Consider the following 23,410-nt stretch of genomic DNA (forward strand, 5'->3'; position numbering starts at 1 on the left):
TACACCCAGGCAGATCTCCAGGCTTTCAGAGTACTTGCTTGCTTGGTCCAGCAGCATGAGTTGCCCCACCCCTCTTGTGCAGAGATCTTGCCGCAGGGGGTCCTCTCAGCTCCATGTGCAGGCAGCTCTCCAGGCTTTCAGAGCACCACTCATCTGGATCAGCCTGACTTTCCAACCTTCCTGTGCAGCTTCTGGTGCAGGGAAGCCTTTCTACTTCACTCCCAGGCAGAGCTTCAGGCATCTGGATTACAAGTTTAGGCTATCCCCATACCTGTGTAGAGAACTTGGATCTGAGGTGGCTTCTCAGCTCCAAGCTGAGGGACACTTCTGGGCGCTTGGGGGCTGCTTTATTGGATTGTCCCTTGGCACTGATGCCTGTGCCTGACATCGGGGAACCTGTAGGTGGACCTGCCTGGTCTGACTCCACCTTTTGTGGCCCCTGCCACCTCCCAGGGCTGAGTAGGGAGCTCGGACCACTGTACATCCCATGAATCAGCCCACTGCCTGAGGCAGCAGAGAGCCTCTGCTAGTAAACAAGGATCAACTATTTACCCAGCCACACTGACCACAGCCAATTTTTACCTGTAAGTGCCATCTATGGGCTTGTAGGTTGAATTCCACGTGCCAAAAGAAGTGCATATGTCTATAAAAGCAAAGCCAAAAGACCCAATCCAGCATTCCCTACAGTTACACTCCCAAGAAACAGGAGAAAGGGAAAAGGGAAAGAAAAAAAAAACATTCTAAAGAAAGAAAGAAAAAGAAAACATACTACCTGCATGAAAACAACTACAAAAATTAGAAATGCCAACGTCTCCAAATGAAAAGGAAACAGCACGAGAATTTTGGCACAATGAAAAATCTAAATATAGTGACACACCCAAGGATTGCACTAGCTCTCCAGCAATGGTCTGGGGCCAAAATGAAACTCAGAAAGGACAGAAGAAAGAATTGAAACATGGATTGCAAGGATGCTCAATGAGATCCAAGACAAGGTTGAAAATCAACACAAAGAAACTTCTACAGAAATCCAGGAAATTCTGGAATTGAAAATCTCATTTAAGGAATTTCAAAGTAAAACTGAAAGCTTTATCAATAGACTAGAACAATCAGAAGAAAAAATCTCAAAGCTTGAAGACTGGTCTTTTGAACTCACTCAGACAAAAATAAAGAAAAAATAATTTTAGAAAATAAACAAAGTCATTAAGAAATATGGTACTATGTAAAGTGACCAAGTCCATTAATTATTGGAATCCTGAGAGAGATGGAGAAAAAGTAAAAAACCTGGAAAATTTACTTGAGGGAATAATTCAAGATCACCTGCAAAATACTATTCAAAACGAACATCACTAAGTAATATGGTCACAAGACTATCCAAAATCAAGGCTAAAGAAAAAAAAAGATCTTAAATGCAGCTAGAAAAAATGGCCTGATCATGTACAAAGAGAAGCCCATCAGGCTAACAGCAGACTTCTCAGCAGAAACCTTGTGAGTCAGTAGAGATTGGGGGCCTGTTTTCAGCATTCTTAAAGAAAAGAAATTCCAACCAAGAATTTCATATCCCACCAAACTAAGCTTCATAAACAAAGGAGAAATAAAATCTTTCTCAGACAAGCAAGCACTAAGAGAATCTATTACGACCAGAGCAGCCTTACAAGAGATTCTTAGAGGAGTTCTAAATATGGAAACAAAATAAAGATACCTGTTCCCAGAAAAACACACATAAATATATAGCCCACAGAAAAAGCATCCACACAATAGAAACTATGAAGCAACCAGCAAACAATTTCATGATAGGCTCAAAACCTCACATGTCAATTATTAACCTTGACTGTAAATGGCCTAAATTCCCCCACTTAAAATACACAGAGTGACAAGTTGAATTAAAACACACACACACACAGACACACACACAAAACAAGACCTTATCCTCTGCTGTCTCCAAGATACCCATCTCACATGTAATGATACCCATAGGCTCAAAGTAAAGGGTTGGAGAAAGATATAGCTTGCACACAGAAAACAAATGAGAGAAGGGATCACTATTTTTATATCAGATAAGATAAACTCTAAATCAACAACAGCAAAAAAGAAAGAAGGGCATTACATAATGACAAAGAGTTCAATTGAACGAGCACACTTAACTATTCTAACTATATACACACCCAACATTGGAGCACCCAGGTTCACAAAACAAGTACTTCTAGACCTATGAAAAGGTTCAGACAGCCACACAATAATAGTGGGGGAGTTCAACACCCCACTGACAGCATGAGACATATCATCAAGGCAGAAAATTATAATAAAAGTTGAAAAAAATACTTACACCATTTTAAAATTGCCTTTATAAAGCTTATATTCTTTGGGATTGATTGCTGAGGGCAAGGTGGAAAGGACAAACCTTATAAAAAGTAGACAAGTTCAGCTACTAATAATAAGTACCATAAAGTACTTTTTATTCTTTTTTTGAGACAGGGTCTTGCACTCTCACCCAAGCTAGAATGTAGTGGTGCAATCACAGATCACTGCAACCTCAAACTGTTGGGCTCAAGCAATCCTTGCACCTCAGCCTCCAAAGTAGCTAGGTCTACAGGTGTATACCATCTCACATGGCTATTTTCAGAAAATGTTTGGTAGACATGGGAGCTTGCTATGTTGCCCAGGCTGGTCTTGAACTCCTGGCCTAGAACAATCCTCCCTATTCGACCTCCCAAAGTCCTGTGATTTCAGGCATGAGCCACCAGGCCTAGCATGCTTTTCTAAAACAGTGTGACTAATAGAGATTGACAAATTGAGTGATAAAAAGACTTATGAAAAGCTGACACCTACTTATGCTTACATATGGTTTCAGAGTAGATGGAAAATGTCCTTATTTAGTATTAGCTATTTGGAACATATGTACACTCTTTCAATATTCATGAACAGGGCTGGCAAATTTTTTTTATATACAAGGCCAGATAAAAAATATTTTAGGCTTTGTATACCATACAGTCTTCATCATAATTGTTGAACTAAGGGAAGAAAAATTACTATCTTTTTTTCACCAATTGCAAGGTTCTTGGCTGACACCCCATTACAAAGGACAGATTAATAAGAGAACAGCATAAAAATGTATTTAAGATTTCTTTTTTTACTATTCTTACCATTTTAATTGATACATGATATTTTACATTTTTATGGGGTACATGTGAGTATTTGTTAATGCATAGAATGTGTAATGATCAAGTCAGGGAATTTGGGGTGTCCATCATCTGGAGTATTTTTCACTTCATTTATATCATTTCTATGTGTTGGGAACATTTCAAGTCCTCTCTTCTAACTACTTTGAAATATACGATATTGTTGCTAACTATAGTCACCCTACTCTGTTGCTGAATGCAAGAGCTTATTTCTTCTAACTGTATGTTTGTAGCCAGCAACTAAACTTTCTTCAATACCCTCTTACCCACACACTATTCCAAGTCTCTGGTTTCTATCAGTTTATTCTTTACCTCCAATAGATCAAGTTTTATGGCCTCCACATATGAGTGACAATATATGGTATTTGTCTTCCTGTGCCTAACTTAAAATAATGACCAGTTCCATCATCCATGTTGCAGAAAATGACATGATTTTATTATTTTTATGGCTCAATAGTATTCCATTTTGCATATATACCATGTTTTGTTTATCCATTCATTTGTTGATGGACTCTTAGGTTGAATCCATATCTTTGCCATTATAAATAGTGCTGCAATAAACTTGTAAATGCTGGTATGCCATTGATACACTGATTTCTTTTCCTTTGGGTAGATATCTAGTAGTGGGATTGCTGATTCATATGGTAGTTCTGGCCAGGCATGGTGGATCATAACTATAATCCAAGCACTGAGAGAGGGTGAGGCAGGAGGATTACTTGAGACCAAGAATTCGAGACCATTCTGGGCAACATAGCAAGACCTTGTCTCTACAATATTAATAATAATAATAACAACAATACAAAATTATCCAGGCATAGTGGCATGAGCCTGTAGTCCTGGCTACTTGGAAGGCTGAAGTGGGGGGATCACTTGAGCCCAGCAGGTCAAAGCTTTAGGGAGCCAAGATCACATCACTGCACTCTAGCATAGGCAACAGAATGAGACCCCATCTCAAAAACAAAACAAAGCAAAACCAAACCAAAACCAAACCAAACCCATATGGTTGTTCTATTTTTAGTTTTTTGAGAAATCTCCGTATTGTTTTACATAGTGGTTTATACTACTTTATATTCCCGGCAACAGTGTATAAGTAAGTGTTCCCTTTTCTCCAGATCCTCACAGCATTTGTTATTTTTTTGTCTTTTTGGTAATAGTCATTCTAACAGGGGTAAGATGGTATCTCATGGCCTGATTTGCATTTCTCTGATAATTAGTGATGTTGAACATTTTTCATATGTTGACCATTTGTATATCTTCTTTGAGAAATGTCTGTTCATGTCCTTTGCCCATTTTTGGTGGCATTTTTTTTTTTTAACTGTTGAGTTGTTCAAGTTCCTTATATACTCTAGACATTAGTTTCTTGTTGGATGAATAATATGCAAATATTTTCTCCCCTTCAACAGGTTGTCTCTTCATTTTGTTGTTTTCTTTGCTGTATAGAAGCTTTTCAGTTCAATTAAGTCCTGTTTGTCTGTTTTTGTTTTAGTTGTCTGTGATTTTGAGGTCTTAGCCATAAAGTCTTTGCCTAAACCAATGTCCTGAAGCATTTTCTCTGTTTTCTTCTAGTAGTTTTATAGTTTCAGATCTTATGTTTAAGTCTTTTATCCATCTTGAGTTTATTGTTGTATATGGTGAGAGATGGAGGTCTAGTTTCACTTCTTCCGCATACACATGGATTTCCCATTTTTCCAGCACCATATTCTAAAGAGGGTGCATGTTTCCCCAGTGCATGTTCTTGACACCTTTGTTGAAAATCAGTTGGCTGTCAATATGTGGATTAATTTTTTGATTCTCTAATCTGTTACACTTGTTTATGTTTCTGTTTTTCTATTAATACTATGCTGTTTTCGTTATTATAGCCTTGAAAGAGATTTCCAGGTAGTGTGATGCCTCCAGGTTTGTGCTTTTTGTTCAGAATTGCTTTGGTTATTAAGGCTCTTTTTTGGTTCCATATGAATTTTAGGATTGTTTTTCCTAATTGAAGAATTACATCAGTATTTTGATAGGGACTGCTTTCAATCTATAGATTGCTTTGGGCAGTATGGTCATTTTGACAATATTACTTATTCTGACTCATAAGCATAGGATTTTTTTTTTCATTCTTTTTGTGTCCTCTTCAATTCCTTTCATCAGTATTTTGTAGTTCTTCTTGTAGAGGTGTTTCACCTCCTTGGTTAATTTTATTCCTAGGTATTTTTTGTAGTTATTATAAAAAGGATTTCCTTTTTGATTTCTTTCTCAACTAATTCGTTATTGATGTACAGAAATGCTACTAATTTATGTACATTGATTTTGTGTTTTGTAGTTCTACTGAATTTATTAATCATATCTAAGAGTTTTTTGTTGGAGTCTTTAGTTTTTTCTAGATATAAGATCATCTCATCAGGAAAGGACAATCTGACTTCCTCTTTTCCAATTTGGCTGCCTTTTATGTCTTTTTCTTGCCTGTTTGCTCTGGCTAGGACTTCCATCCAGTACTGTGTTGAATAAGAGTGGTGAAAGTGAGCATCCTTGTCTTGTTACAATTCTTAGAGGAAAGACTTTCAACTTTTCCCCTTTTAGTATAATATTAGCTATAAGTTTGTCATATATGGCTTTTATTATGTTGAGGTACATTCCTTCTATGCCTAGTTTGTTGAGTTTTTTTAAAAAAAAATTAGAGATTGGGTCTCACTGTCTCATCCAGTCTGGAGTGCATTGCCACATAGTTCACTGTAACCTCAAACTCCTGGGCTCAAGCAATTGTCCTGACTCAGCTTCCCATGTAGCTAGGACTACTGGCATGCATCAGTATGCTCAGCTAAGTTTTGTGTTCTTGTTTTTGTTTTGTACAGTTGAGGTCCTGCTGTGTTGCCTAGTCTGGTCTTGAATGCCTGGCCTCAAGTGATCCTCCTACCTTTGCCTCCTAAAGTTTTGGCATTATAGGCATGAGCCTCCGTGCCTGGCCTGTTGAGAATTTTTATCACAAAGGGATACTGAATTTTCAAATCCCTTTTCTTTGTCTATTGAGGTAATCATATGGTTTTTCTTTATTCTGTTGATGTGATGTATCAGGTTTATTGATTTATGTATGCTAAACCATCCTTGCATACCTGGGATAAATCCCACTTGATGAAGGTGTATTTTTTTTTGTTTTGTTTTTGGTTTTTTTTTTGAGACGGAGTTCACGCCATTCTCCTGCCTCAGTCTCCTGAGTACTTGGGACTACACGCGCCCGCCACCACGCGTGGCTAATTTTTTTTTTTTTTTTTTTTTTTTTTAGTAGAGACAAGGTTTCACCCTGTTAGCCAGGATGGTCTTGATCTCCTGACCTCGTGATCCACCCGTCTCGGCCTCCCAAAGTGCTGGGATTACAGGCGTGAGCCACCACGCCCGGCAGTTGTATTATTTTTTGATGTGCTGTTGGATTTGATTTGCTAGCATTTTATTGACAATTTTTGCATTTATGTTGATTAGGGATATTGGTCTGTAATTTTCTTTTTTTGTTGTATTCCTGTCTGGTTTTGGTATCAGGGTAATGCTGGCCTCATAGAATGAGTTAATTAGAAACATTAATAGAAACATTCCCTTCTTTTTACTTTTTTAGAATAGTTTGAGGAGAACTGGTGTTCTTCTCTGAAAGTTTGGCAGAATTTGGCAGTGAAACCGTCTGGTCTTGTACTTTTCTTTGTTGGGAAACTTTGCATTGCTCCTTTCATCTCGTTACTTGTTATTGGTCTGTTCAGGTTTTCTATTTCTTCCTGAATTAATCTTGGTAGGTTATATGTGTCCAGGAATTTATCTGTTTCCTCCAGGTCTTCTAATTTGTTGCTGTTTAGCTATTCATAATAATCTCTGATTATCTTCCTTATCTTTCTGTGGTATCAGCTGTAATGTCTTCTTTTTCATTTCTGATTTTGTTCATTTGGATCTTTTCCTTGGTTTATTTTGTTTATATTTTCAAAAAATTACTTCTTCATTTATCATTTGTATTTTTAAAGTCTCTTTTTCATTTCGTTCTGCTCTGGTCTTTATGATTTCTTTCCTTCAGCTAGTTTTGGGTTATGTGTGTTCTTGTTTTTCTAATTCCTGGAGGTGCATCATTCAATTGTTTATTTGAAATATTTCTGCTTTCTTATGTAAGCACTTATTGCTATAAACTTACATCTTAACACTGCTTTTGTTGTGTCTTGTAGGTTTTGTTGTGTTTAAATTTTCATTTGTTTTAGGAATTTTAAAAAATTTTCTCTTTAATTTCTTTCTTGACCCAGTGGTTATTCAGGAGCATGTTGTTTAATTTTTATGTATATTTGTACAGTTTCCAAAAGTTTCTTTTGTTATTGATTTCTAGTTTTATTCCTCTGTTATGATTTTCATTTTTAAAAGTTTGTTGAGACCTGTTTTGTCTCCTAACATATGGTCTATCCTGGAGAATATTCCCTGTGCTGATGAGAAGAATGTGTATATTTAATATTATAAGTTTTATATGACACAAGAGTTTTCCAAAATGAAGATCCAAAAACACAGAAAAAAACTGTATTTGTTATGGACAGTTATATGGAAGTATTATTGGACACAGGAAGTATGATCTAATGGCAATAAACTGTGGGAAACTTAGTAAGACCTGTTTGCTCAGGTTTATTATCTGTGTGAAAAAAAGTTATATTAATTGAAAGTTTTGTAAATAAATGATAGGTCTTTATATTTACATATATTATTAGCCTTTTATACAACAAAGTGCAATGTTATTAAACTAATTTTCTATTTAGATTTTCATTTTATTTTAGTTAATTTCACAGTGAACTAGGCTGTGACATCAAAATTTAGTATTTCCTTGAAATAATTTTCTTGTGATACTTCACATCTTTTTAATTTATTGGCCTGGTGTTTTAGGTTTTGAATCCTTATTTTACATGCTATAATTTCTATTTTTACACTTTCTCTCTAATACCTGGATTGAAAATGAGTCTTTCAGCCTCCTCCCTTTGGTGAAGGATGCTCATTAGTGCCTGGTTAATTCAGAGTCCCTGAGCTCATGGCACACTCTTCTACAACATTGCTGCCAAAACCACTTTAGTGTCTCAGCAGGAGCTTGTCATTAACAACATTCTTGTAGAAAGTAGAAAGTAAAAATTAAGCAGGCTGGGAAAGCCAAGTGCTAGTGTACCATGTATGTGTAAATCTTTGGTACCAATAAATAGTCTCCTGGTGGGTTGGTGGTTGAGTCTCTTGCCTGAAACCACCCTTCTTTTGAAGCACTAACAAGTTGAAATTCTTGAAAGGAGTTTAAAATAATGCATGCAGCGAAAAGAGCCCTTCAGTGTTATTGAGAAGACATTTGTTTATATAATCTATAAAACGTTTGATAAAGAAGGCAAATGAAATTCAAAATAGCATCTTTACCACTAGGATTTTTACTGGTAAAATCTGGGTCAGAGAATATTGCTTTAAATATGTGGCTTGCTGATACTGCTTTCCAGAATTAAGCTTATCTCTCTATCGCTCCAACCCCCCAACTCCCCACTTATCAATCCCTAAACCACCAAAAGAGCTGAAAACTACAGGACTTCCTTGCAGTGGCAGAGCTTACCCTAATAAACCTAAGACCAGGCCAGAATGCAAACCTTTGTCGTTAGGCAAACCCCAAAAGAGAAAAGCCAACTGGGCTAAGACAGCCATACCTACTTCCTTTCCCCAAACTCAACACTCAGATGAGTCACTCCTCTTTTGTTAGTGCAGGGAAAATGAGAAGTGGGGTGAGACCAGAAGTGTGACTCATATTAATGGGAAGAACATACAAGAGTCCAGGTGTGGGTTAGATGTTGCTCTAATGGGAAAACACATCTTAGGTAAAATTATTGATTGAGGGAGGCAAAGTGGATGACATTTGTTTGAACAATGGAAACTTTAGGCAGATCTAGAAAACTCATTGACATTCATGTCTTTCACTGCTGAAAACTCCATAAAGACACACTGGGAGAATTTTATATTAGAAAAACAAAACAAATGTCTAGTCCAGAAGGCAGAGGGAAAGAAAGACAAGAGTTAGACCTATATTTTGTAGAAAGGGTAACGGACTATAGGGAAGAAAAACGAATACCTTTCCTTACCCAGTGCAAGGTTCATGGCTGAGGCACCTATAATAAAAGACATTAACAAGAAAAAAGCATACAAATGTATTTAATATCAATTTTACATGACATGGGAGCCTTCAGAAAGGAAGACTTGAAGACACAGGGAAACCTTTCTATTTTATATTTAGGTGTGATGAAGAATGGACAGTGGGGCAGAAGTATGATTGGACAAAGGGAGTATAATTTAATGGCCATAAACTGGGGGGAATTTAGCAAAGTCTGATTGCCCACATGCTTCTCTGTGTCCCTGTGTTTTCAGAGAGGGGGACGTTTCTTTCTTCCAGCTATACAGAGGGCACCTCTGGAATGACCTACTTTAGAGGAAAGTCAGAATTCTGTGAAGGCCTGTTTCAGGGGAAAAGGGCAGGAGAAAGTCAAAGAAACCTTCCTGCTTCTGCTATTTTCTCAAATGCCAAGGGGCCATATTTTGGGGTAGTGCATCCTAAACCCCATTAGGACTAAATTAAAGAGCAGGTTAAAAGAATTAAACTATTGCTGAGTCATCTTGAAAGGAACAGGGGAATATCAGAATGAAAGAGAGCACAAGAAGAATATCCCAATAGTGTAAGAAGTTCAAAACCTAAGGAAGAGCAATGTTTATGGATGAGCGCCTGGCAAAGGTGTGGACTTTCACCAGGTTTCCAAGCCTTATTAGATGATGAATGAGGCCCAAAGTAGAAATTATCTTGGAATATTGGGGAATCAGAGAAAATTATAAGTCTGGATATGTAAAGCATTATGGAGGACTTTAAAGGGCAGCTAGAGGAGTTTAAATTAATACATATTCTCAGAAGTATTTTGATTAAAACAAGAGGAAAAGAAAACCTAAACCATATTAATGCTGTTAGAATCAAAGAAGAAGGGACATATTGGGGGAAAAAAATGAACATTCAATTCATTTTGAAAAGGGGAATGGGGGTAGAGATGTTTATTTTATTACATCTAACAATTCAGAGAAGAAATAAATACTGCTAGGGCATTGAGCCTAGAGATGAGCATATATGGTGATCTAGACAGAACTAGGGAATACAGCAATGAGCATAAAAGAGAAAGGTCAGAGCCAGAAATGGATAATTTGGAAAGTTCTGCTTAAAAAGAATCTTTCAAGTCAAAGGAAAACAGAATTGCTAAGCCAGGTAAAAAGCAGTGAGGCTGGAAGAAGGCTAAGGTCACTGTTCTGGGGGAGCCCCCATGAACCAAATGCCCCTTCCCATCACCTGTTTTTGTAAATACAGTTTTAGTCCAACATAGCCTTGATCCTTCATTTACATATTGTTTATAGTTGCTTTTGCGCTCCAAGAGAAGAGTTGAATAGTTGAGACAGAGACCAAATGGCTGACAAAACATAAAGTATCTGGCCCTTTATAGAAAAAACTTGCCAACCCCAGATAAAAGAGGAAGAGCTACCAGAAAAGATTTGCCAAAAAGGAATTCTGAACCCAAGAAAGTATAGCTGCAAGGAAGTCAAGAGAGAGGAGGATTTCAAAGGAGTAGGTGAAAAGAAAGGATACAGTGGGTGTGGGGAGGATGAGGCTTAGGGAAAAAAATCTTTGAACGTTATGACTAGCAGGTCATTATGTGCCATTCCAAAATATCAATTTCTAGATGGACCAAAACCTATCACAAAATACTCAAGAGATATATTTGTTTCTCCCTTCCTTCCTTCTTTTCTTCCTTCTTTAGCATTAAAACATTGTTTTAGTATGAAAACAATCTATTTTTTTCTGCCTTACTTCCTTCTTTTCTTCCTTCTTTAGTATTAAAACATTTCTTCCTTCTTTAGTACTAAACATTCCTTCTTTTATTCCTTCTAAAATTTAATATTAAACATGTAGCACTGATCCATGTGCTGTTGGAAGATACCTAAAGACAAGATGTGCATCCATAGAAAGTCATATAGAAAATAGTACTAGAGATGTAACAAGACAATATATGTGAAAATGTAGAATGCCATATGAAATTAAAGAATTTTGCATTAAGGCAATACATTACCACATACCATATACATAGTTTGGACTGAGTGCTTTGCATTCAATGGTTATTGTCAATAAAATGTCAAAGCAGGCTTTGAGAAATTTGGGATTATAGTGTAATTCAGACAGCACAAACAAATTCCTACTACCTTTGTGACCTTGTGACAAGTCATTTAGTTTCTCTTCACTTTACTTTGTTCATCTGTAAAACTGGGAAAAACAACACCCATTCCATAGAACTATTCCTCATATTCACCCTGGCATGTGCATTTCCATTGCATGATTTGCAGGGCTGTATATTATTCATGCTCTGTTGATTGCCTAGCTTCATCTCCCATCTTCCTCACAGCAGTCTCACTTCAGCCACATCACACTGCCAGCAACTGCTTGTCTTCTCAACGTTTCACCAATTCTTCGGTCTTCCTGGAAAGTACTCTCCACCTTGATCTTGTCATGCTGATAAACTTCTACTCCTTCTTAAAGACTTGGCTGAGACATGGTCTGCTTTGTGACTTGTCTGTGTTCCCTGAAAAAATTTAAAGCATCATCCTCTGCATTTCCACAGTGCCTCATACTGAAAGCACTTAGACTTAAGTTGATCAAACAATTTATCATCCTAATTGAGACACTTTTAAAAGTGAAAGAGGATGCTACTAGTAATTACACCAGGACAACAGACCTAAACCAGGACTGCCCCAGCAAACTCAGATGCATGGTCACTCACCTTTTCCTTATGTTGAAGTAATAATTATTTACTTGTCTGTCATCTCCTCCCCCCCCCCAACAAAATATACATATATATGCACAATCCTTGAGCCCCTGGAAGGGGATGGCCTCAGCACCTGGCCCAATGACACATAGGAAGCAGTTGATTAATCAATTAACTTATTGATTAAATCATGATGATTTTATTGGAGGAGAACATTATAGCCTGATGAAATGGCATAGAAAAAGAAAAGGAGATGGGAGGGCACGTTTATAAGCAAATAAACTCTGCTGGGTAGAACAGATGTTTGGGGGTTGGAACATAATTTGGGAAAGTATTGTGGAACTCTTGATCCTCAATCAGGATAAGGAATTTTTAACAGTAGGGGAAGGGGAAGGTTAAAGCAAGGAATGACATGAGGATAATGGGTAATTTTATGTAAGATGAATAGGAGGGAGCGGAAAGAAGAGGGAACTGCAGAGACTATTTGGATAAAATATTAAATTATGAAAGCCTGGATTAGGAATATTTGCCATTTCACATTTTATGCTTGGGGACAAAGTCAAGACCATTTAGACTGCAAGTAACAGAAATCCAAATTAGCCTGGTTTAATCAAAAGAGGGAAAATTGGCTGGGTGCGACAACTCAGGCCTGTAATTCCAGCACTTGGGAGGCTGAGGTAGAAGGATCACTTGAGGCCAGGAGTTTGAGACCAGACTGAGCAACAGAGCAAGACCCCATCTCTACAAAAAATCCAAAAAAGAATTAGCTGGGTGTGGTGATGCACACCTTAGACCTACTTGGGAAGCTGATGGTGGAGAATCACTTGAGTCCAGGAGTTTGGGGCTGCAATGAGCTAAAAATCATGCCACTGAATTCCAACCGGGAGACAGTGTGAGACCCTATCTCAAAAGAAAATAAAAGTGGGTAGGAGGGCTGAATTTGTCAGCTCAGCAAGCATAAATATGTAGGCATTGCTGGATCCAGGTCCTCAAACAGTGTCATCTCATTAGGAATTTTCTCTCCTTTTCCTAGTTCTGCTTCTTACTATGTCAGATTCATTCTTAGTCAAGTTCTCCCCAAAATGGTTTTCAACAACTTTCAGCTGAAACACTGCTTTGCCAACAATTCTAGCAAAAATCCTAAAGAAGGTTCTCATTGGATACCTGCCCATTCCTGAACCAGTCACTGTTGGTGCGAGGGGTTATGGTCTGACTGGCCAGGGCTCGGTTACATGCCCACTCCAGATGATAGAGTTGGTTTCACCTGAACCAAATAATCTAAGTGTTTGTGGGGGGTGGGGGTTAAGGTTGGGAGGATGGAGGGGTGAGGCACACAGACGGGAGCAGGGATATCTCGCTAAAGGAAAACTAACTTGTTTTGAAAAGAAAGAAAATGGGTATTAGGAAGCAAAACCAATAATGTTCTCCACATAAAGTCTATGATGTTATTTCTCAGTTTGAAGAGAACAGTGAGCTCCTTTAGATCATCAAAATCAAATCACAGAAAAAAAATTTCAAGAGGAAACATAAAAGTAATGATATTCCAAATGAGCAAGAATAAAGATATCTATTTGTTCTGAAATACTTTAGATTACATTTATGCAATATAGTTAAAATATAAGAGCTAAAATATAATTTGTTATCTTTAACCCAATAAATATGTTGTTTATTATAATAGTACATATCTCATGCTTATTATCCATAGAAAACAAAATATTATTTCACCTTTCCATCCAAACTATGAATGGAATAGTACAGAAACTTATGATTACTGATGTTTGAGAAGGCCGTTATGGAGCCAAAGGAGGGTTGAAAAGGACAATTAAAATGGCCCAATTTTTGTTGAATTCTTTATATAGTCTTATTGAGGAACGAATTGATAAAACTCTTCAGTCTGATATGACAAGATCTGTGGATTTAAGAAACACTCATAAATTTGTTTGTAGAACTGATAGCATAATTCTGGAAAAACTACAAATGTGAATTTTCCCATGGTACAATGTTAGTGTTCCTAGTTGTCTAGATTAAAACAATTTTTTTTAGAATGAATGTCTATTATTCTTAAATTAGAAAAAGAAACAAAAAAGTTTTCTTAAGAGAAAGAAGAATTATGACATACAGGGAAACTAGTGTTGACCTTGAAGTGGTGTCATTGTGGTCTTTCTCACAGGTTTTTTTGGTTGTTGTTTTTGTTTGTCTGTTTTTCCATAAATATCCATGAATATCTCAGAAACAACATTGAGTTGGATGGACCATTGATTTGAAATAATGTGGTAATTCTCTGATTATGTAAATATTATTAAAAACCATTTCCACAGCATTATGCTAGTGTATGTAATAAGAGTTTCATCATATTCACTGATACCTTACTAAATCATTTTGATTCCTTTCAAGAACGTACCTTTCAAGAACAAGTTTCTGACACAGAAAGTAACCTGAACCAAGGACCCAGCTTGGTGGAAGCCATCTTTAAAATATTGTACCATTGCAGTTTTTCTCCACAAACATTTGCAAATGTTTTTGTGAGCTACATGGAAGAAGAGCAATTATGGGACTTTTTATATAACATCCCAGGTATGAGACATTTACTATTTTTAAAAGAAATGTTCTATAGATACTTAAATGTACCTTTAGAGATGTTTAGAAGTTGTATTGATATTGGTTTTGCTGAATCTGTTGTTTGTGAAAGTTTACTTTACATTTTTTCAGTATAAAGCCTTCTGTTGGGAATCATTAATTATTAGTTCCCGTAAAATTTCATATACTTTGGGACAAGATGCAAGGGAGGTTGAAGGGAAAAGATTTTCTTATTTTATTAATTAGGGAATGTTCTGTCATAAAAATTTATTTTAATATTTATCACAGATAATGTTTTGCTATTGAGCATATAAGATATTAGTAAGATGTGAAAAGTATTTTGTGATTCTTGGGTGTATTTATTCAGCAAATTAATGGACAATACTATTGGTCAATTTTCTTCAGATGTATAAGGCATTTATTATTATGACCACAGTGCGCCTCTCTACAAGGCAAGCATATCCTGTGATTCCTTTGGAGAGAATATATTTTTCCCATCTGTATTGTTCTTCTTCCTTCAGCTACAGAGAATAATAAAGGCAGTGCAGGTTGTATGTTAGAACAGAAGGTTTTGATGGGTTGCCCCACCCTCTGGCCAGTGTAAAAATTCTCACATTGTCTTATCCTTAATATTCTTCCTCTAAATTTTCATACTTAATATCTTGGGAAAACAAAGGATGAAAACTTAGACAATGATTTTTATTATTATCTTGCTATTCAAATAGTGATTTTTATCATTTACATTTAGTTTTCTACCTATAAACTTTCTTTTATCCTGCTTTGGAACCTGAATTTTCGTAAAATATTTCCTAGGCTTCATATAAAATATCTAACTAGTTCATAATCACGGTTTCACTCCTCCTAGACTTTTTGACTATCCTCCAGATATTACTTGAATATCATTCTAGCTGTTTTAAAGTCATTATGTTTCATCTTCTCTTGGTCATTATCCCTATAAAATAGTAATAGATAACTTTATGTTATGATTTCCAAAATCCAAATCTGTCATTTAAAGTTTCTGTAATAATGATCTCCTTTTAAAATGTTATCTCATAGTTGCCATGCATTCCCTTACTGCTTCTTGCTTCCTCAAAGGAAGGGCATATTTCTAGGTAAAAAGGCTGAATTAGAAGCTTGTTGTGTTTCTGACGTAGTCTTTACTGAATTGAAAGAAAAACGACCTTGAAAGTTCTGCCACCCTCTACTGTTTTTAGTTGTTTCTGGGGAAGTAAGAGCTGGATTTTCTCACAAGATTATAAAGAATCGGTGACCCTCATGCTTCAACCACTATTTATCCTTCAACTATTAGGTTCCTGAACCATCTTTGACACTCAGCACAAAACTATACTGAAAATGACCTAGAAGATATAAATGGATTTCTGGTGCTGCTAGCGGAAAATAAAACTGTTTCTTGCTCCTAATTTGACATCTCTCCATCTACATATTGAGCAAACCCTCCCCCACATGGTCAGACAAGTCTCAGGAAACAGACGTTGTACATATTCATAGAGCCTGAATTATGTGTGAAAGCTCAAAGCGGCAGAACTTCAAATGGGTGAAACTCCCTCACCCTTTGTACAAGTTGTTGCTCCATAAACATTAAATATTCTCAAACCTGATACCTGCAGTGGTCATGAGGGTCTGAACTTTTCTCTTTTCTCTCCCATTTAAGTCTTTGAAAAGGTCTTTTTTTTCTTCTGTTAGCAATCGTGGTTATTTTAAAAACCCTAGTAAGATAATAGAAGGTACTAATTCGTAACAAAATTAAGCCTTTTACTATGACTTTTGTTTAATTTGAAAACATAACATGTTTACAAGAAATACAGCTAAGACATGTAATCATAATCCCACAATATTTACATTTTATTACTAATAGATCTATTCTTCAGTAAATATAATTAATCTACTCAGATTAACTAAAGTACGTTATTTTAAAACTTCACTGCTGTAGTTTCCTCATACTAAATCACTGTCTATGATTTCAGCATAGTTTACCCATAAAACATCACCGTCTTATCATTTTAGGGTAAAACGACAAAGATGAAGTGGTCAGTATCTTCATCTTATTGTTAAATAAACAAAAAGCAGAAATATTAAGAGAATTGCCTAAGACTGTCCACCAATTAAGTTGGACAGACTTAGCACAAGAAACCAGATCTCCTCTCTCCTAAGCCAGCAGTCCCCAACCGTTTTGGCACCAGGGACCGGTTTTGTGGAAGACATTTTTTCCACCAGGAGGGGGATGGTTTCAGGATGAAACTGTTCCACCTCAGATCATCAGGCATTGGTTAGATTCTCATAAGGAGCAAACAACCTAGATCCCTCGCGCATGCGCAGTTCACAATAGGATTTGTACTCCTATGAGAATCTAACACACTTCTGATTTGTCAGGAGGCGAAGCTCAAGCAGCAATGCTCACCCACCTGCTGCTCACCCCCTGCTATGTGGCCCGGTTCCTAACAGGTCACAACCCAGTACTGGTCTGCAGTCTGGGGGTTGGGGACCCTGTCCTAGGCCATGTTATTTCTCATTTTTTTCTACTGGACTAAAGTTTTTGAGACACTACTTTTATGAACATATGAATTCAGTAATGAATTATACAATCTGATTTTATACTTAGAATTCCATCTAACACAGAACTCCTTAGACTGAACATAAGCTAGGGAGGGACGACAAGAAGGAATATACCCACTTAAGATTACTACAAAAGCTATAAACACAAAAAATAATTAAGTCAGAGACCTAATGTGGGTGTTTCTAGGGTCAATGCACTCTATAATAAATAGATTTGCTAACAATCATTGGACACCTGTGTCTTCAAAGTAGATCAAGCATTATTCAGTTAGACAAATGCAAATATCAAAGCATACATTACCTCAACTGGTTTTTAAAACAATGTCAGAACAGGCTTGTAAATGAGGCAAATACTGTCAAAAATGCCCGTCTAATATGATAGTAATATATTCAACAAGTATTGTTCACTTGGCTCCTTGATATGGCATTGGGCTTACTTTCGTTTTCCGAATCAGTTTTCTTAACTTTCTCACAACCTTTGGGAAAAAAACTTTCAATAACCTAGCAAAATTTCTCAATTAAAGGTTAAGATCCAAAGTTTCCACTTTGGTTTTCTACTCCTCCTCAGCCTCATAAAGACCTGTAAGAAGAGTTGTTTAGAGAGTATATATATGCTATATTGCCTTCTTGTTGCTAAAATTAATTTACAGTGCCTTACCTTCCTATCAGACACAGTGATTGTCTCTATTACCTACATAAACACCTGCAGCATAGTATAGGTAGATTTTAAATGTAAGCTTTCACATATTGAAAGGCTGTCTTTGTTCTATGTTGTAACTAACCATTTATTCTGATCATTTTGTCACCATTCAGTTTGTTTGCAATTCACCTTAAAAATGTTTTAAAATATTTTGTTGATTGAATACAATAAAATTCACTCATTTCAAGTGAAGAGTTCAGTAAGTTTGACCAATGTATAAATCTGTGTGACAGCCACAACGATAAAGATACGGAACATTTTCTGTCATCTCCAAAGGTTCTTTCATTCCCCCTTTGCCATCCATTCTCCTTTCAAGTCTCAGCACCAGGAAGACACTGACCCGCTTTTTGTCATGATAGTTTACTTTTGATATTCTAGAATCTCATATAAATAGAAATCTATGTATTCTTTTGTGTCTAGCTTCTTTTGCTCAGCTTAATGTTTTTGAGAATTTTATATTATGCTTTATCATTAGTTTATTTCTGCTCATTGCTGAGCAGTATTTCACTGAGTAGTACTTTTTTAATCCACTTGCCAGTTGGATGGACATTTTGATTATTTCTAGTTTTTGGCTACGATGAATAAAGCTGCTATGAATACTACTGTATGTCTTTGTGTGACTACAGATATCCCTCAGTATATGTGAGGAATTTATTCCAGGAACCATTCCCCTTATTAAAAAATCCATATACTCGGCCAAGTGTGGTGGCTCATGCCTGTAATACCAGCACTTTGGGAGGCCGAGGTGGGTGGATCATCTGAGGTCAAGAGTTTGAGACCAGCCTGACCAACATGGAGAAACCCTGTTTCTACTAAAAATACAAAATTAGTTGGGCTTGGTGGCATGTGCCTGTAATCCAAGCTACTCAGGAGGCTGAGGCAGGAGAATCACTTGAACCTGAGAGGCAGAGTTTGCAGTGAGCTGAGATGCCATTGTACTCCAGCCTGGGCAACAAGAGCGAAATTTTGTCTCAAAAAAGAAAATCCATATACTCAACATATACTCAAGTCCTGCAGTCAGCCCGACAGAACCTGCGTATATGCAGGTTTTGCATCCTGCAAATATTGTATTTTCAATCCGCATTTGATTGAAAAAAGTCTGCATGTAAGTCAACCTGTGCAGTTCAAACCCATGTTGTTCAAGGGTCAGCTATGTATGCTTTCATTTCTCTTCAGGAAGTACTTAGAAGTGGAAATGCTAGGTGATGTGATAAGTACATTTTTAACTTCGTAAGAAACTACTGGCCAGGTGTGGGGACTCACGCCTGTAATCCCAGCACTTTGGGAGGCCGAGGTGGGTGGATCACCAGGTCAGGAAATCGAGACCATCCTGGCCAACGTGGTGAAACCCCGTCTCTACTAAAAATACAAAAATTAGCTGTGTGTGGTGGTGCGTGCCTGTAATCCCAGCTACTCGGGAGCCTGAGGCATGAGAAGCACTTGAACCCAGGAGGTGGAGGTTGCAGTGAGCCGAGATTGCGCCACTGCATTCCAGCCTGGCAACAGAGTGAGACTCCATCTCAAGAAAAAAAAGAAAGAAAGAAAGAAAGAAAAAAACTACTAAACTGTTTCACAGAGTAGTCATATCTTTTTACATTTTGGCCAATAACATATGAAAATTTTGTTTGCTCCATATTCTTGCCAACACTTGAGATTGTCTTTTTGATTTTGGTTATTCTAAGGGGTAGGTAGTATTATCTCATGAAGCTTCAATTTACATTTCCTTCATGAATAATGATATTGAACACCTCTTCATGTTCTTAGTGACCATTTGAAAATATTATTTTGTAAAATACCTATTCAAAACTTTTGTCCAATTTATTAATTGGTTGTCTTACTGAGTTGTAAAGGGTTCTTTATATACATATTGCACATAAATTCTTTGTTTTATACATATATTGATAAAATTTCCTCCCTGTCTATGGCTTACTTTTTCATTTTGTTAACAAGGTCTTTTGATGGAGTGAGGTTTATAATTCTGATGAGTCCAGTTTATCGGGTTTTTTTTTTTTTTTTTTTTTTTTGTACCATTGAAACTTTCATATATTAAAAAAAAGCTGTAATTTTAAGTTACAATTTATTTTTTTTTTTTTTTTTTTGGAGATGAAGTCTCACACTGCTGCCTGGGCTGGGTGTGCAGTAGGGCGATCTCGGCTTGCTGCAGCCTCCACCTCCCAGGTTCAAGTGATTCTACTGCCTCAGCCTCCCAAGTAGCTGGGACTACAGGCGTGCGCCACCACGCCTGGCTAATTTTTGTATTTTTAGTAGAGACAGGGTTTCACTATGTTGGCCAGGCTGGTCTCGAACTCCTGCATTCATGATCTGCCTGCTCAGCCTCCCAAAGTGCTGGGATTACAGGAGTAAGCCACCGCGCCTGGCCCACTTTATCAGTTATTTTAATCGTAGTGCTTTTTGTGTCCTAAGAACAATTGGATTGTCTAAATTTTACTAATATTTCTCCTATGATTTCTTTTGGCAATTGTATAGTTTTAGTTATGTTTAGTTCTATGATGGATTTTTGTGTATAGTGAGATAAGTGTTGAGGTTCTTATTTTTCCATATGACTATATAATTTTTCCAGAACCGTTTTTTAGAAAGGCTATTCTTTATAAATTGGATTACTTCAATGCTTTTGTCAGACATAAATTGACCAAGTCATCAAACAGATGCATCTATTTCTGGACTCTCTATTTTGATACTTGGCACTATAGGTTTATATTGTTACTTGCTTTCTATTTGTTGTTCTATCTAATCTTCAGTTTCCCTCTATTTTGGCCCTCGTTTGGATTAGTTGAGTATTTGTCAGTATTCCGTATTACCTTTTCTAATGGCTTCTTTATTTACTTTAGTAATTGCTATAGGGTTTACAATATGTATCTTTAACCCATCAGAGTTTACTTTTTAATAACATTATACTACTTTGCATCTAATATAAGAACATTATAATGCTATATTTCCATTTTCTTCCTCCCTATCCATTATTCTATTGTTGTTGTACATTTTATTTCTACAAATATTATAAACCCTACAATTTATTGTTTTATTTTTGCTCCAAATATTATATTTTAAAGAAATTAAAAATGGGAAAAAGTATTTTATATTTGTCCACATATTTATCATTTCCATACCTTTCTTTGTGTAGATCTGAGTTTCCAATAGGTATCATTTTCGTTCTACCTGAAGTACTTCCTTTAACATTTCTTGTATTACAAATCTTCTGGCATTAATTTATTTTAGCTTTTGATTGCATGACAAAAAGCATTTTGCCTTCATGTTTGAAATATTTTTCAGTAGATATGGAATTCTAGGTTCAGATTTTTTTTGTTGTTGTTCTTTTTCATTTTTCCTTTAGCACTGTAAAGGTGTTCATCTTATTATCTTCTGGCTTACATTATTTCTGACAATAAATCAGTGGAAATATTTGCAGTATCTGTTTCCTTTTACGTAATATGTCTTCTTTTATAGTTGATAAGGACTTTTCTCTTTGTCACTGCTTTTCAGCAATTTAATTATGATGTGCCTTGTTTTTCTTTTCTTTGTATTTTTTCTGCCTAGGGTTTACTGAGCTGCCTGAACCTGAGATGTTTGATTTTTATCCAATTTGAAAACTTTTCAGCCATTCTTTCTTGGAACATTTTGTCTTTTGCCAGCCCCACTTCACTCCCTCCCACTTTTTCTGGGACTCCATTTCGTGTATGTTACACCTCTTGGCATTGTCCCACAGGTCACTGACGCTGTATTCTTCTTCCTTGTTTTTTTGTATTATTTTTGTTTTTTAACCTTCTTTCTCTCTGTTCTTTTGTTTGGTTACTTTTTATTGTATCTTCAAGTTCGGTGATTTTTTTTTTTTTCCTGCAGTGTCTAAAGTACTATTAAGACTATATGGTGAATTTTTATTCCAGGTTTCTTCAACTTCTAGCAAGTCTATACAGTTTCTTTTTATATTTTGTATACACCTTCTCATTTAAATATTCTTATACATACATGATGTCTGTTTTAAAACCTTGTTTGCTCATTCCATCATCTCTTTCATTTATGGATATATTTCTATTGACTTAGTCTTCTCTTGATTATGGATCATATTTTTTTCCATGCCTGGTAATTTTTTATTGAATGCCAGACATTATCAGTATTATGTTGTTGAGTCTCTAGATTTTGTTTTCTTCCATTACAGATTTTGTTGTATTGTGTTACTTGTGTATCACCTTGATCATCTTGAGAGTTAGTTGTTTTCAAGGTTTATTAGGGCAGATCTAAAGTAGTCTTTATTCTAGGCCTGGTTTAGCCCATTTGCTAAAACATTACCTTTTTGGGTGTCCTTTGAGTGTCAGATATGCAGTGACATCTTGCCACTCTGGTCTGAACTCAAGACTTTGCCAATCTTGTATGAACTCTGAGGATTGTTCACCTAACAGTTTCCCAGTAGTTGTTTTTCGCTTGGCTTCTTGGAGTCAACCTTCCCACTGCCAGCCTAGTATTCTGTGTAAAACTGGAAGGCAACCTTATGCAGATTTCTGGAGCTCTTTCCCTATGTAGATCCATCCCTTTGGTACTTTTCTCAGAAAATTCCAGCTGCCTCATCCTCCTCTGTCTCTTCATCTCAGTGAGACTTTAATGGTTTGCTTGACTTTCTGCTCCTTGAACTAGGATCCTGAAAGTACATTCAGACTTTAATTTGTTTTCTTTTAAAGGCAATGACAGTGTTTCCTGTTGTTTAATATATGAAAATAGTTATTTTGCATATATTTCCCTGTTTTCTAGCTTTCATAGCAGGAGGGTGAGTCTGGGACCAGTTATTTTATCATGACTAAAATAAAAGTTCTTCTTCAAAGTTATAATCATTTTTAAAAATAAGTTATGATTATCTCAGGTAGCAAGCCCACTAGACACATAATAAAATATTTGGAACTGGCTTTATCAGCTGACTATTGACTGAAAACACTGATTTCCTAAATAACATCCCTAAAAATGAAGAACTCTCAGTGTACTATTTTTCACTTAATTCATAATATCATTTCCTTGGCCACTAATACATTCATACCATGAATCTAGTTCATTTGAGAATAACTTATTTGCTATATAGCTACTTTCAGGAACAATTGAACACGTTATATGATATTTGCTATGCTAAGTAACCAAATTATCTTAGCCATTCAAAATTATTTTGTGCAATTGTGCTTTAAAAAGAAATTAACAAATTACAAGAAAAATTCACACCAGAAATTGATTTTTAAAATAGTTTTAAGGTATTTTCATAGTGTACATTCTTCTCTTCTTCTATACATTAATGCAGTGCTCTATGGTGAAAAATGTTTTACATTGAATTCCTGTTTGTGCCTCTTTTCTTCCTCTAGTTCTTTCCCAGCACAAGATTCACTCTGGGCCGGGCGTGGTGGCTCACGCCTGTAATCCCAACACTTTGGGAGGCCGAGACGGGCAGATCACCTGAGGTCAGGAGTTCAAGACCAGTCTGGCCAACATGGTGAAACCCCATCTCTACTAAAAATACACACACACAGACACACACACACACACACACACACACACACACAAATTAGCTGGGTGGCCAGGCACAGTGGCTCACACCT

General features: G+C 36.4%; 1 protein-coding gene across 1 annotated transcript in view; it reads left to right on the forward strand.

Annotated features, from left to right (window-relative positions):
* The window catches only part of KIAA0825 (KIAA0825 ortholog), a 498,815-nt gene that overhangs the window by 200,998 nt on the left and 274,407 nt on the right, over positions 1-23,410 (forward strand). The window contains exon 16 of the mRNA XM_011989441.1: positions 14,381-14,545. Within this exon, the coding sequence (XP_011844831.1) occupies positions 14,381-14,545 (165 nt within the window). The remainder of the gene's footprint in view (positions 1-14,380; positions 14,546-23,410) is intronic.

This window comes from Mandrillus leucophaeus, unplaced genomic scaffold (genome assembly GCF_000951045.1).
Source record: "Mandrillus leucophaeus isolate KB7577 unplaced genomic scaffold, Mleu.le_1.0 Scaffold353, whole genome shotgun sequence".
Classification (NCBI taxonomy): Eukaryota; Metazoa; Chordata; class Mammalia; order Primates; family Cercopithecidae; genus Mandrillus; species Mandrillus leucophaeus.